This window comes from Panthera pardus, unplaced genomic scaffold (genome assembly GCF_024362965.1).
Source record: "Panthera pardus isolate Hobbes unplaced genomic scaffold, ASM2436296v1 HiC_scaffold_11, whole genome shotgun sequence".
In the NCBI taxonomy this organism is placed as follows: Eukaryota; Metazoa; Chordata; class Mammalia; order Carnivora; family Felidae; genus Panthera; species Panthera pardus.
Genome location: NW_026526666.1, coordinates 35,267,498 through 35,281,900, shown reverse-complemented (window position 1 = coordinate 35,281,900; position 14,403 = coordinate 35,267,498). Strand labels below are relative to the sequence as shown.

The 14,403-nt window shown below is 36.0% G+C and overlaps 1 protein-coding gene across 2 annotated transcripts in view; it reads right to left on the bottom strand.

The window, feature by feature from the left end:
• Positions 1-4,011: 4,011 nt before the first annotated feature.
• Positions 4,012-14,403, bottom strand: part of SYDE2 (synapse defective Rho GTPase homolog 2) — a 51,646-nt gene continuing 41,254 nt past the window's right edge. Inside the window, exons 6-8 of one of the 2 annotated variants that reach the window (XM_019414012.2) lie at positions 12,395-12,623; positions 6,708-6,755; positions 6,027-6,139 (exon numbers count right to left, since the gene is read on the bottom strand). In XM_019414012.2, coding sequence (XP_019269557.2) covers positions 6,745-6,755; positions 12,395-12,623 — 240 coding nt within the window. In that variant the 3' untranslated portion in view covers positions 6,027-6,139; positions 6,708-6,744. Of the gene's footprint in view, positions 6,140-6,707; positions 6,756-12,394; positions 12,624-14,403 lie in introns of both variants that reach the window. The other variant, XM_019414011.2, reaches the window with a different exon arrangement.

The following is a 14,403-nucleotide window of genomic DNA, read 5'->3' as shown; positions in this document are numbered from 1 at the left end:
TGATGGTGGCTTGGGTCTAGGGTGTAGTAGTGACACAAGTAAGTGCACAGTTTCAGGATATATCATAGAACTGTTGATGGGTTGGGTAAGGGGAGTGAGAGAAAGACTCCAGTTTGGGGGCAATAGGGTAAGATGAAGACAGGAAAGTGTGATATTTGTTAGTGTCAGGCGGCCTGGCATCTGAAGCCCCTTCTTAAATTCATAGAATTTACTGTTGTGTAAATTCCAGGGAAAGGATGCTAGCTAGTTGCTCCCTCCCTGACACCTGGAAGCTGGGGCACAGTCTGATGCTTCTGTCAGGGACTTTGAATCAGGAACGATGCACTATAACCAATTCCAGGGGCACCTGTGTGGCTCCGTTGGTTAAGCATCGGACTTTGGCTCAGATAACCATCTCAAGGTTTGCGAGATCGGGCCCCTCATTGGGCCCTGTGTTGACAGCTCAGAGCCTGGAGCCTGTTTCGGATTCTGTCTCCCTCGCTCTCTGCTCCTCCCCCACTCGGTCTTCTCTCTCTCTCAAAAACAAACAAACATTTTTTAAAAATTAAAAAAAAAAAAAAACAAAAAACTAATTCCAGTGGTGTGCACGGGATTGTGTTTGGTGCCAGTGGTGAGAACAGCAGCACCCTAATCAGTCATAGCCCTGGTTGCTGTCATTCTGATCACCTAGCCTCTCTTAGCTCTGCTTATTTTCCAAGTCTATTCCTCCAGATTCCTCATTAAAAAAATATTGAGGTATGACTTATATAAAGGGCAAAAATCTTAAGTATGGAACTTGATATGTAAACACCTGTGAAGTCTCCACCTAGATCCAATTATAAAACATTTTTAGCATCCTAAAAGTCTTCCCTCTGAAACTTTTTAAAATTAGTCCCATTTCTGCCTGAATTAGACAGTCAGTTTTTAGCTGAGTCAGAAAGCAACCAAGAACTCTGATTTCTGGTACTTCAATACTTATCAAACGTAAGTGAGCACTGGGCTGAGAAAAGAGCAAAAGAGCATTCCTCTTCATACCAAAGTCCTCAGGTCTGTAAGATTCAAATTAAAACTTATTATTATTAAACATAATACTACATTATCACTTTCCAAGTCCCTAAAAGTGACTCTATGAGCATCATTACCAGGTACCAAAGCATTAGTACTTACAGTTAAACCGGACATTATAAACACTACATTAATAATAGCAACTTCCACTACAAGAAGCTCATTTAAAAAATACAGTGTAGGGGCACCTGGGTGGCTCAGTCAGTTAAGCATCTGACTTCGGCTCAGGTCATGATCTCGCGGTCCGTGAGTTCGAGCCCCACGTCAGGCTCTGTGCTGACAGCTCAGAGCCTGGAGCCTGTTTCAGATTCTGTGTCTCCCTCTCTTTCTGACCCTCCCCCGTTCATGCTGTCTCTCCCTGTCTCAAAAATAAATAAACGTTAAAAAATACAGTGGAGTCACCACAATCTCATTTGATGGTAACTACATCCTTCAGCTGCTCAGGCCTTACTCACTCACTCACAGACTCTCTCACAGTCCACTGGCAAATTCTTTGGGCTCCTACTTACAAAACATATCCTGAATACAACCAGTTCTCACCACCTCTAATGCTTGACTTCCCTGATCTGAAACTACCATCTTTCTTGCCTGGACTACTGCAAAACTGGATGTAAGAAGGTAACAGAGAAGGGGGTGCCTGGCCGGCTCAGTCAGTGGAGCATGTGACTCTTGATCCTGGGGTCGTGAGTTTGAGTCCCATGTTAGGTGTAAAAATTACTTAAAAATGGGGTGCCTGGGTGGCTCAGTTGCTTGAGCATCTGACTTCAGTTCAGGTCATGATCTCATGGTTCATGGATTTGAGCCCATTGGGCTCGCGGTCAGCGCATAGCCCACTTTGGATCCTCTGTCTCCCTCTCTCTCCGCACCTCCTTCACTCACGTTCTCTCAAGGATAAACTTACTAAATAAATAAATAAATAAATAAATAAATAAATAAATAAATATTAAATTAAAAAAAAGAAGGTAATAGAGAAATGCCTTCAACGTTCTCGAGGAAAGTGAGTTAGAACCTGGCACTGTAGATCCAAATCAAAATGAAGTACGGGGAAAATGAAGGCCTTGTCAGACATGCAAAGACTCAAAGCTTTCTCTCTCAAGCACCCTTCTTGTGTGCGGGGTTGGTGAGTGTGGTGGGGGGGTGTGGGAGATATGAGGGGTGGCAGGAGGTGTATACGTGGGGGAAGTACTTATAGATTTCAGCAAGCAAAAACACTAAATTAAAAAAAAAGATGTAAAACAAAATCAAATACAGGAATGCAAGGAAAACATATCCTAGGATGATAGCTAAAAACCACTTTGTCCAAATTTGATAAAGTTGATTTAAAAACTTAAGATGATCTCAGGGTTAGAGTGAAGATATTTTTCTTCTGTCAAAGAAAAATAAATAAAGGCAAGCATATACTTTAAGAATCCCACGATGAGAGCTAAAAGCATTCTGAACAAATTTGGTAATTCAATACCATGATAAAATAATTGTTACAGTAAAGAAAGCATTTTACTTCGGTCAAAAAAAAAAAAAGCAATTACTCCAGGAAAAAATAAAAATCTGCAAAATCCATTACCTAATTCTTATTTTTTTAAGTTTATTTATTTATTTTGAGAGAGATGGCACAAGTAGGGGAAGGGCAGAGAGGGAGGGAGGGAGAGAGAATCCCAAGCAGGCTTCATACTGCCAGCGCAGAGCCCTACGCAAGGCTCGAACTCAAGAAACCATGAGATCATGATCTGAGCCGAAATCAGGAGTCAGGTGTTCAACCAACTGAGCCACCCAGGTGCCCCAAGGCATGACCCAATTCTGAAGCAAATAATACACAGCATGATTTGGAGGAGTTGATGGCTAGCAGATAAAATAACTCATTTGACCTTTAGCTTGGAATATTCTGCATATATCGGCATAGATCTGAGGATATAAGATTGGATATGTAGGAGACAAAATCACCTGACTTACTAATAAATGCTTTTGCATAATCCAGCACATAATGGCTAGTTATTGATTTGTTGTTTTTAGAAACATATAAAGGAAAAACCTAAGTCAAATATAGTTCCCCCAAATAATATACATCTATTAACGCTGATTAATAAACTAATTGTGTAACTTAGAGAAGTTAGGAGGTAAAAGGCAGTAATGAGCTGAAAGGAAAGTATAGGGTTGGTCATTTCCACAATGGTAGCAAGCCAAGAGACATTGTTTAATACAGATGGATCAAGAAATAAAGATTACTAGTTATAAAGGAAACCAAAAGAATATAAAATGGGGAGGAGGAATGGACATTCCTTAATATTCATAATGAACAATCAACAGATACTACTTAAATGACAAATCGAGAAACAGGCACAGTAAATCTAGATCAAGTGGTAGAGATAGTAGCTACCTAAAGAATAAAAAGTGGCTGTCACCTCTGAGAAGCAGGATTGGTGTGAATGGCAGGGAGGCACACTTTTACTTTTTATTTTCTATCCATACAGATTGCTTGAAATTTTATTCAGGTACATGCACTAAAATTAAGATTGTTTTTAATCCTAAAAAACATTGGGGCAAGTAGACTTAGAAGGGAATGACAGCTGGTAGTCTGTGTAGAGAGATCCCAGGAGTTTATAAAAAGCAGGTATGAAAACCCAAAAAAGATTTGAAGTTAAGGGCCATTTAAAGTAAAGGCATAAATTACAGAGCACTACTAAACACAGCAAAGTCAACAAAAGAGATTTACAGTTAGGACTCGGTGATCCAGACAAAATAAATGCTTAGTATTTTCTATTTAAGACAGCAGAGATGAAACTATTCCCATCCAAATTTATATAACAAAATAAATCTGGCCTTTAAGGTATTTCAGATTCTGGAAAATTCAATTCTGCACAAAAAGGATTTGTTACATGGATTTATGGATAACATTTGATTGTCCAATACTTTAACATGTTTAAAAACAATGACATTAAAATAAGTGATCCTTAAAATCATGATGATAATTAATAGCATGACACCAAGGTTATAATTCTTTAATAAAACTTTTACATTTCTGGAACAACTTATTCAATTCATACAATATACATGATATAGCAAACAAAGTCTTCCTATAAAACATTTAAAGTACATTTCTTTTGACTGTTTACTCTAGATATATACCTGTCACAAATTCTTTTGGTATTCTTCTGAATTGTTATACAAAGCTTTAAAAAATGAAATTTTCATATAAAAATAATTATTTATCTGGCTTTTTAACAACTGAGTTTTCAAATTAAATAACAAGGTGTTCTGTTTATCAGTGTATCTTTAACACAGAAATAGTTAAATACTTTAATATTTAGAAAAAGATCAAGAAGTGTTTTCTACTGGCTGCTACATCTTTAAGTTGGTAATTCAAATTTTATTTATAATTTTAAAATTACATGTTCTGTGGGTATAAAAGTTTAAAAAAATACATTCCAATTTAATAAAAAGTCTTCCAAATTTACATTTTTCAAACACTGCTGTGACTGCTATAATGCCTATCTGGTAGATACACTTAGCCAAAATAAGTTATTTTAAAAAATCAATAACATGGACTATGCCGGCAAGATTTCTTTAGATACATATGAGGGCAATTATAAAGTCAATGTTATCAATGTACTACTACAAATAAATAATACATTTAAAGCACAATTACTCTGTTTTAAAAAAGCAGAACATAAAAATGCATAGAATAGGTAAAGATTTTTGAAGTGTAAATCACTAGTGCAGAAATCTGGGCACTTAATCCCTTAAGAAGTTAGAGAATTTCAATTTAAAAGATGACTTCTCACTAGGGACACTGTGACTTTCTGTGAATAAAAAAAAGAAAGTCTATTCTTTCTATTCAGATGCCTCTAGTGTTTTGGTTCAAGTGTTTCTACAGAACTCCTCCTTTAACTTAAATATTCTTTCCCTGAAAAAGACATTTGAAGCTAATAATTTTGGCCTCATGACATATATACTTTAAAGATACATGTGATTCTGTAGCCCATGCCTCCTCTCATTCTAACATCTATCCATATATGCACTTATAAATATACACGTTTCAGGTTTATAAAAATATTTAGTTTTCATAAGCTTAAATAATTACTGAATGCTAATAAGAATACATTAATATTTGTATAATTTTACTTTTATTTATAAAAAGTTTTTTTAGAGCAGCATTTGCATTGCAAATGAAATATGATCAAAGGATGCTGCAGTGTACATGGGCTCACACTGCAAACCAGACGGAGCAGCTACCACGTTCCTCTGAAAGAAACACCTGTTTCAGCTACAAAAGAGCAGTTCCTATAAAGTACAAAAACCATGAGGGGCCAATAACTTATCTGAACCTTGTAAGTGCATTTAAAAGTTATCTCCACAGAATTGGCCATATTTGTTAAAATATCCACAAGTCCAAGTTATCTTTGCCCCAAGAAAAATTTTCTATTGAGATAAGTAAAAATCGTATTAATGACAGCGTTTTTAATGGAATCACATAAACGTATTAGAAATTAATGGAATTTTTAAAAGTAAAAAAATAAAACCATTGTGAGAGGTATAAGAAAATGAGAAAGATTGATTTAAAATTTAAAACATTACAAAAAAGCAAATAAAATCTCTCAATCTCAAACACTCATATTAAGCTTGTTTTTGTTGAGTTCACGCTCCAGATTTCCAATCAAAGTATCAATACTTTCCTGTAGATCTTTGAGATTGACTTTTCGGTCCACTGTAGATTCAATTGTCTGCATTGTCAAATACGTCTGAAATGTGTACTCTTCGGACAAGGGTACTGGCTGTTCAATCATTATATCTGGTCCATACATTTTGCTACAATTTTCTCCGTTTTCTCTGTCTTCTGAAGGGACATCATCATAATCTACGTCATTTAAATTTTCTTTTGTATTTAAAAAGTAGTTTTCTCCACAGCTGCTCCAGTCGCCTGCATACCGATTGCTAACTGGACTGTCTAATCTAGTTTGCCTTGGTCTAAGTATTCTTGATGAATCAGTACCACTCAAATTTAACATGCAAGGTCGTTCTTTCTTCCTCCTCAAATAACTTAGAGAAGACTTCTGCTCTGGGAACAAATTATCTGTTGATTCTTTGACAGTTAAACGTTGCGCTAGAAACAAACAATAAATTTGCTTAGTCACAGCCATCCAACTGGCCTTTAAAAAACAGAGCTAAAGATAAGCCATTTAATAATCAACTACAAACATGCATTAAAAACAAAACATGCACACTATTTTTAAAAAAGCATTCCATAATTACCTTTTTCTAACCAGACATAATCAAGATTAGGGGCAGAAGCTAGTAGAGTGGTCAATGGTGCTAATTCATGCCATATCATAACATCCCCAAACAAATAAAATTTCCAACGCTGATTAACTTTCTGTGCAAGTTAATTATTATCTAGCTGTAATTCAAACAGTAGTTAAGCTGGTAGCTTCTTGTATATTAAAAGCTAGAGCAAAAAGCAGGCAAGGCATGTTGGTGTACAAACAAAAAAACAAAACACAAAGTTCCTTCTTCTGCAAACATCTAAATGAGGCAAAGACATCTAAAGTGCTCACTCTAACCTTTGTGCTTTTTTGCAATTCTATTAGCAGCTGTGTCATAATTTATTTTACTAAGCAGCCCAAATTTCACTTTGATAAAATGCACAAATACTAAATTTGACCACTGGTTACCTGAGTTTGATTATACAGCATTAGCTACTAATAGTCTTCATTTATTGCCTGAAAATAGTACAGATATTTTATTTTCCCATTCTAGTTAGATATCTAACAATCTCAAATAACATTCCTCATATTAATTTCTTCTAAGAGTATGCATTGTGCTGGCCATATAGATTACCACAGATATACACATAACTTCATGACAAACCAAGGCTTCACTGCTTACCCTTTAGTGCATATTGAACAAAACATTTGCCTACGGTTCTTCTGTATATAAGATGGACTTGAATGTTGAGGCATAGCTTTTGAAAACTACCCGTAATACTTTCCTCTTTTTGCTTATTTATTCTCCACTAATAAATGCCTCTTCATGTACACTTTCTTTCACTGACATACTTATTATCAGTATGAATATATTATCAGTAATAACACACCCACTTTACACTCCAACATATAACAAATGCTTGCTCCTTACTGTACAAAACAAGATAATTGCAAAGTAATACAAACTTGTATATAGTGCTAGTTTTGCAGACTTACAGTGATCTTAACAGCATTTTTCAGGGGCACCTGGGTGGTTCAGCCGGTTGAGCCTCTGACTTCAGCTCAGGTCATGATCTCACAGTTCATGAGTTCGAGCCACATCGGGCTCTGTGCTGACAGCTTCGAGCCTGAAGCCAGCTTCTAATTCTGTATCTCCCTCACTCTCTGCTCCTCCCCTGCTCACACTGTGTCTCTATCTCTCAAAAATAAACTTAAAATACATTTTTCAGAGATTACATAATTTTTTGTACTTAGATTTTATTAAAATACTTGATAACTATCTATAGGTATGTTTCTAACATTTCCATTTGTCTATATTTTTATGATGGCTATTATATATAATTATGAATAGCTAAAATCTCTTGAGCTAAAATTTTCTGGAAAACAAAGGCCTGATATTTATTTTTTTAATGTTTTATTTTTGAGAGAGAGTGCATGCGAGTGTGCACGTGAGTGGGGGAGGAGCAAAGAGAGAGGGAGAGAGAGAGAGATCCCAAGCAGGCTCTGTGCTGCCAGCACAGAGCCCAAAGCAGAGCTCAATCCCACGCCTGAGAGATCATGACCTGAGTCAACACTTAGCCAGCTGAGCCATCCAGGTGCCCCTGATATTTACTTTAAATTGATCTTTAATAACAGTATTAATATAGAATGCCCCATGCCATTAACTGAAGCAACTGCAGAATAAATAGCTGATTTTTTCCACTGCTTAATTATTCATATTCCTTTTTCTCCTCTAGCTGCTAATCTCTACTAAGTCTCCTGGCTTTTCTCCCTCATTTTCTTGCTATTCCTGTTCTTAGTGCTTAAGTGGCATGCCTGTTGTTTTCATTACAGTACTTTGCTAACCTTGAAGTAATCTGGTTTGTGATCCAACCAAAGTAAAACTTTTTTTTTTCTTTTTTAAGTAAGCTCTATGCCTTGGCAACGTGGGGCCTGAAGTCATGACCCCGAGATCAAGAGTTGCATGCTCTATCAACTGAGCCAGCCAGGTGCCCCTAAGTAACGCATTTTTGACTCTGGATTGAGCCTGTCTTGTCGTGCTCCCATCTTCTGACATTCACCTTCAAAACCCAGATTTGTTTTGTTGCCAGTTACTTAAACCAAATCCCTATTCAAACATTATCGTTGTGTATTTTCTTGGAAAGGATTTAAGAAACCAATTATAGTAATATTTTTATCTTTTGGACTAAGAATTCAATTTCTGAAAAATCAACCTCACTGACTTTTTAAACTACTGATGGTGGAATGCTTTCCTATTAAAAATGCAGAGAAACTGGCTAATTTTGACCCCAAAAGTTCTGGTTTTTCTAGTACTATGACTGTCCGTCTTCAACAGAATAAAATTAAAAATGCAATCTATAAAGTTGCTGAAAATGTTTCAAAATGTAATGGTATGTACTAAGAATCTTAATTTTCTTATCTTGTTTTCTACTGGTGGATTTATATTTTCAACCATCACCTAATATTATTAGCCTTTTATCTAGAGTATAATTGCCTTATTTAATAGAATATATTGAGTGCCTCGTTAGTGCCAAGCACTGTCTTAGGACTTGGGTGTATAAGGGTAAGCAAAATATAGTCCCTGACCTCATAAAGCTTAGTCTAGTGAGAAAAGTGAAACAAAAAGGAATAGGAAAAAATTGATAGCTTTTTCCCAAAAAAACCTGCCCAAAATTTACTCATCATAGAAAATGTGATACAGCAAACAGCTAGTCTAGGAGTTACACTCTCTCTAAAGCTATTTCCCCTTCTATAAAGAGAAAGAGTGGCCTATCAGTAAATTTCAATATTCTTCTTACAACAGCAAGACCATTTTTAAAAAGCAACAATTTGGGGCGCCTGGGTGGCGCAGTCGGCTGAGCGTCCGACTTCAGCTCAGGTCACGATCTCGCAGTCCGTGAGTTCGAGCCCCGCGTCGGGCTCTGGGCTGATGGCTCGGAGCCTGGAGCCTGCTTCCGATTCTGTGTCTCCCTCTCTCTCTGCCCCTCCCCCGTTCATGCTCTGTCTCTCTATCTCAAAAAATAAATAAACGTTAAAAAAAAAAAAAAAAAAAAAAAAGCAACAATTTATAAAAATCCAATACATATAAAAGATGAAACAAAAACTGTTTTGATCAAAAGGGAAGTGTGTTTCCATTTTGTTCCCTCACCTGTTGCCAATCTGGCTCCAAAGCTGTTTCCAAAGAACCTTAGGGCTTGGCAGAAGACAATCTGAAATACCACTGGCAGGATGATTTCTACCTCTTGGTGCCAATATGCTAGGATTTTAACTGATCACTTTGAAGATAAGATTTTTCAAATGGAAAGCTCAAAGCAAATTTCACTATTGCCCCAAATGAAAAAACAAAAAATAACACAAAAGTTAAAGTAAAAACGAAGGTGGATGGGAGAAATGTGGAACCAACTCTTTTTTTTACCTCCAGAGTAGGGGAAATCCCAAAAACAAAAATATGTAAGATATGCATAGCAAGGAGTCAAACCTTCTATCTAACACATAGAGATGGGCATTTACCAGGTTAATGCGCTATGGCTCATTCTCTGTATCACTATCAACTTTCTCACGCACAGTCACTGCACTACTGTTATTGGATGTCTGCCTTTTCTTGAATCCAAAAACAAATGATTTAGAGGGCAAAACTAACTGGTATTTACTCTCATCTTTCCGCCCTTTGTCTGAGGTACTATAACTAAAGAAAAGTACAGGTTATAGAAAAGGAGGCAGATGTTTTTTTTAATTGAAGTATAGGGACATGTAATGCTATATCACTTTCAGGTGAATCAACTCTATACATTACACAGTGCTCACCACAATAAGTGTAGTTATCATCTGTCACCAACATTATCACAATATTGTTGACTATACTCCCCATTCCATACTTTTCATCCCCATGACTTTATTTATTTTATAACCAGAAGTCTGTATTTCTCCCATCCAAGTACTAACCAGGCCCTACCCTGCTTAGCTTCCAAGATCAGACGAGATCGGGCGCGTTCAGGGTGGTATGGCCGTAGACTGGAAGTCTGTATTTCTTAGTCCCCTTTACCTATATCACTCCTTCCCCCATGCCATCTCCTCCCTGGCAACCCCCAGTTTGTTCTCTGTATTTATGAGTCTGTTTCCAGTTTTTTCGTTTGTTTGTTCATTTGTTTTGGTTTTTAGATTCCATATATATGTGAAATTATATGGTATTTGCCTTTGTCTGACTTCTTTCACTTCACATGATACCCTCTTGGTCCATTCATATTGTCGTGAGTGGCAAGATCGCTTTTTTTTTTTTTAAATAGCGGAGTAATATTCCATAATTAGTATATACACCACATCTTCTTTATCCATTCATCTACTGATGGGCACTTTACGCTGCTTCCATATCTTGGCTATTGTAAAGCTGCAATAAACTTTTCAAATTAGTGTTTTCATTCTCTTTGGGTAAATACCCCATAGTGGAATTACTGTATTGTATGGTATTTCTATTTTTAATTTTTTGAGGATCCTCCATACTGTTTTCCATAGCAGCTACACTAATTTACATTCCCACCAACACTGCACAAGGGTTCCCTTTTTTCCACATCCTCACCAACACTTGTTATTTCTTGTCTTTTTGATGCTAGCCATTCTGACAGGTGTGAGATGATATCTAATTGTGGTTTTGATTTGCATTTCCCTAATGACAAGTGATGTTCAGCATCTTTTCATGTGTCTGTTGGCCATCCATTTGTCTTCTTTGGAAAAATGTGTATTCAGGTCCTTAGAGGAGTTATTTTTAAATAACATTAACCTCTGATACAGAATTAATGATAAAGAAATCAGGTACTGATAGTAAACTGTGTTTATCTCTCCAGGTAAGCAAGTTTTAATTTGCGATTAGAACAAAGATGGCTCCTTTCCCAATTCCTGATGTTTATTACAATTAAAGCAGTTGTAGGAAAAACTATAGAAAACACGTTTAAAACTTTAACCTCAGAGATCCCTTATGTTGGGCACCAAATGCAGAAATCAAACCAATTAGCCAAAGAATCTTGATTCAGGATTTTTAAATAATTAATTATATATACCAATTCAGTTAAAAGACACATTAGAAATGACTTTTAAGCTTGTGTTTGAAAGAAAGCAAAAATTTTAACTTTCCAAATTTAAAAGTTGAAGTTTTTTATTCACTTTTAAAAATTAGTTAGATGTATTTTAGGACTAAATCAAGCATTTTGTTGCACTTTGGTCCATCCTTACATGTATCATTAAAAGAGTAACAAAGAGCTAACTTTATGCAAAACACTTTGGTCACTATCTTTGATGATTTATCTGCAGAATCTTCACAACAACCCTGAGGTAGGCACTATTTATAGAGAAGCATACTGAGGGGAATTAAAGTATGTGCCTGGGCCACAATGGATCTGAATCCAAGCCTGACTCCAGGAGCCAACCACTTTTACCACTGTATGCTACACAGAGCTCCTAAGTACTTTCATGTTTGGTACTATGCAGGGTAGGGAAGGGAAGCAGGCATTACAATCGGATAAGAAAAATTTGGAACCTAAACACAGCATTAGAACATCTAATTAAACATGTATTCCTTTTAGCTCTGAAACTATATAAGAGATATAGTAGGAAAATAACTGTCAGCTTTTTGTTCTTGACTGGAACAAGGGATGGATAAGAAAGATGGAAAGATCAAAGATAACTGTCAAGTCAAGACTGGATAATTTGAAGAATGACCATGAATACAGTAAAAATGTCAGGAAGAAGAACTGATTGAAGGACTAAAGAAGTTAATATTTACAGAGTACCTATTATGTGACAAGAACTGCACTGAGCAGCTTAACATACGTAACTCCTTATTTAAGCCTCCTATAAATTCCATAAACATTATTAAAGTCCGTATGACAAAAGACGATACTGAGGCTCTAAGATGTTAAAGAACCTGCCCAAGACCAGACTGCTAATAAGTAACACAACCAGGATACAAATCCTGATCTGACCAAATCCAAAATGTGCACATTAATCTATAGGTCTATTATATTATCAGCAAAAGCAAAAAATTTAAACAGAAAAAGCAAAATCTAGGAAATATTTTCTGCAATCATATATGGGCATATTTAGTGATTAGCTAATACAAACACTCTGCCCTTGAAAGAGAAAAGTATTTCCAGAGAATCACTTACCTGGCCAGAGTTGAAGTAAATAATGAAGAACTTCAATATGTTTTTTGAAATCCAAAGCACTTGCAAGTTCTTCTGAATCAGTAAAGACTCTGTTGTTATGGTTAGTGTCTTGCTTCTGACTTAGTAACACCGGTCCGAAGCACACAGCCAGGTTCTGGCACGTCATCTTATTCACTTCGTGATAAGAAGCCACCAATTTCAAATGATCCAGCAACATCTTTAGGGTTGCCTAAATTAAGTTAAATTACATTTCACTTAGTAAAGTCATACACAGGAGCAAATTTAAGGACACAATTTACAGCAGAAAATATAAACACACATTCTGTTACTTTTCAAAAGATTGTTTCAAAGCTTGGACCCTTAGGTTCCAATGACATAATTTGATCGATTAGATGGTTAAAATGTATAGTCTTTATAAAGGCTCATGAATGCATTCCAAATTTCAACTGGCGTCCCTAGGAAAATATACATCAACGTTTTCTTCTCTTCCCTCCTCTAAAATGACAATAGCAAAGGCTGTGATGGAAAAGGGATTAGGTAAGAGTGTTTATCTTTAAGAACAGATAAATCCTCTAGTCATAATCAGGGGACTGCCAACCTTAAACTTAGGAAGCTAACAATTTCAAACGAGGCCAGGGTCTATCATGATACAGAATAGGAAAAAGGCCAATGTGCTTAACTAACAAATACTTTAAGTAGACAAACCATGGAAAAAAGAATAGAATAGCTAGAGATGAAAAAAAAAAGTTTTTTTGTTGAAAAAGAATACTTTTTTTTAAAGTATTTTTATTTATTTAAGTAATCTCCACACCCAATATAGGGCTTGAACTCACGATCCTGAGGATCAAGGATCCAACTGAGCCAGCCAGGTGCCCCCAAAAAAGAATATTTTTTAAAACTTGAAGAAACTAGTAAGGGGTGGAAGGTTATTTAGGTCTAAGCAATTATGGAAAGAAATATGATGTTTTTGAAGTACTGGCATGTGATCAATCATTTAACAAATAAAATGAGTGTATAATTTCTTCTTCATAATTGTATTAAAGAAATGAATGCCAAGTAAAACTGTAATTTTAAAAATTATTAAAAAAGAAAAAATCAAAATGACTTATTTTTAGAGCCAAAAGTAAAAAATGGATTCAGTGATCAGAAGATCATTAGTAACCTTGGCAAAAATAAGTCCAGAAAAATAGGGTAGGGAGCCAGATTACAATGTGTTGAGTAGTCAAGGGTGGTGAAGAAATAAGGACAGCCGAAATAAATATTCTTCTAATGTTCGGCTGAGAAAGAAAGGAATAAAGAAAGAAGAAAAGTTAGAGGAGACTGTAATTGATATTTTGAAATCAAAACAAATCAAATATATGAATCATAAAAGCAATGTCAATAATAAATATCCATTCTTCATCTCCACTCACTATTCATTTGCTAACACAAGTGGGATTCTACATATGTTTTTTTTTTAATTTTTTTTTTTTAACGTTTATTTATTTTTGAGACCAAGCCACCCAGGCGCCCCTATATGTTGACATCTTAAGGCTACTTTCAGCATACCATGCTGTGACCAACACACACACACACACACACACACACACACACACACACCTGGCTAAATATCTTAGATTTAATCTCAATAGCAAACCAAGAAATACAATTTAAAGTAAAATATTTTTTTGTCTACTAAATAAAGATGAGCCAAAAAGTGCAATTGTTGTGTCCCTTTTGAAAAGTAATATGAAAACATATTAAGAGCCTTTGAGGGGCACCTGGGTGGCTCAGTCGGTTGAGCGTCCGACTTCGGCTCAGGTCATGATCTCGCGATCTGTGAGTTTGAGCCCCGTGTCGGGCTCTGTGCTGACAGCTTGGAGCCTGGGGCCTGTTTCAGATTCTGTGTCTCCCTCTCTCTCTGACCCTCCCCTGTTCACACTCTGTCTCTCTCTGTCTCAAAAATAAATAAATATTTAAAAAATTTTTTTAAAAAAAGAGCCTTTGAATGTTCACATCATTTAAATCAA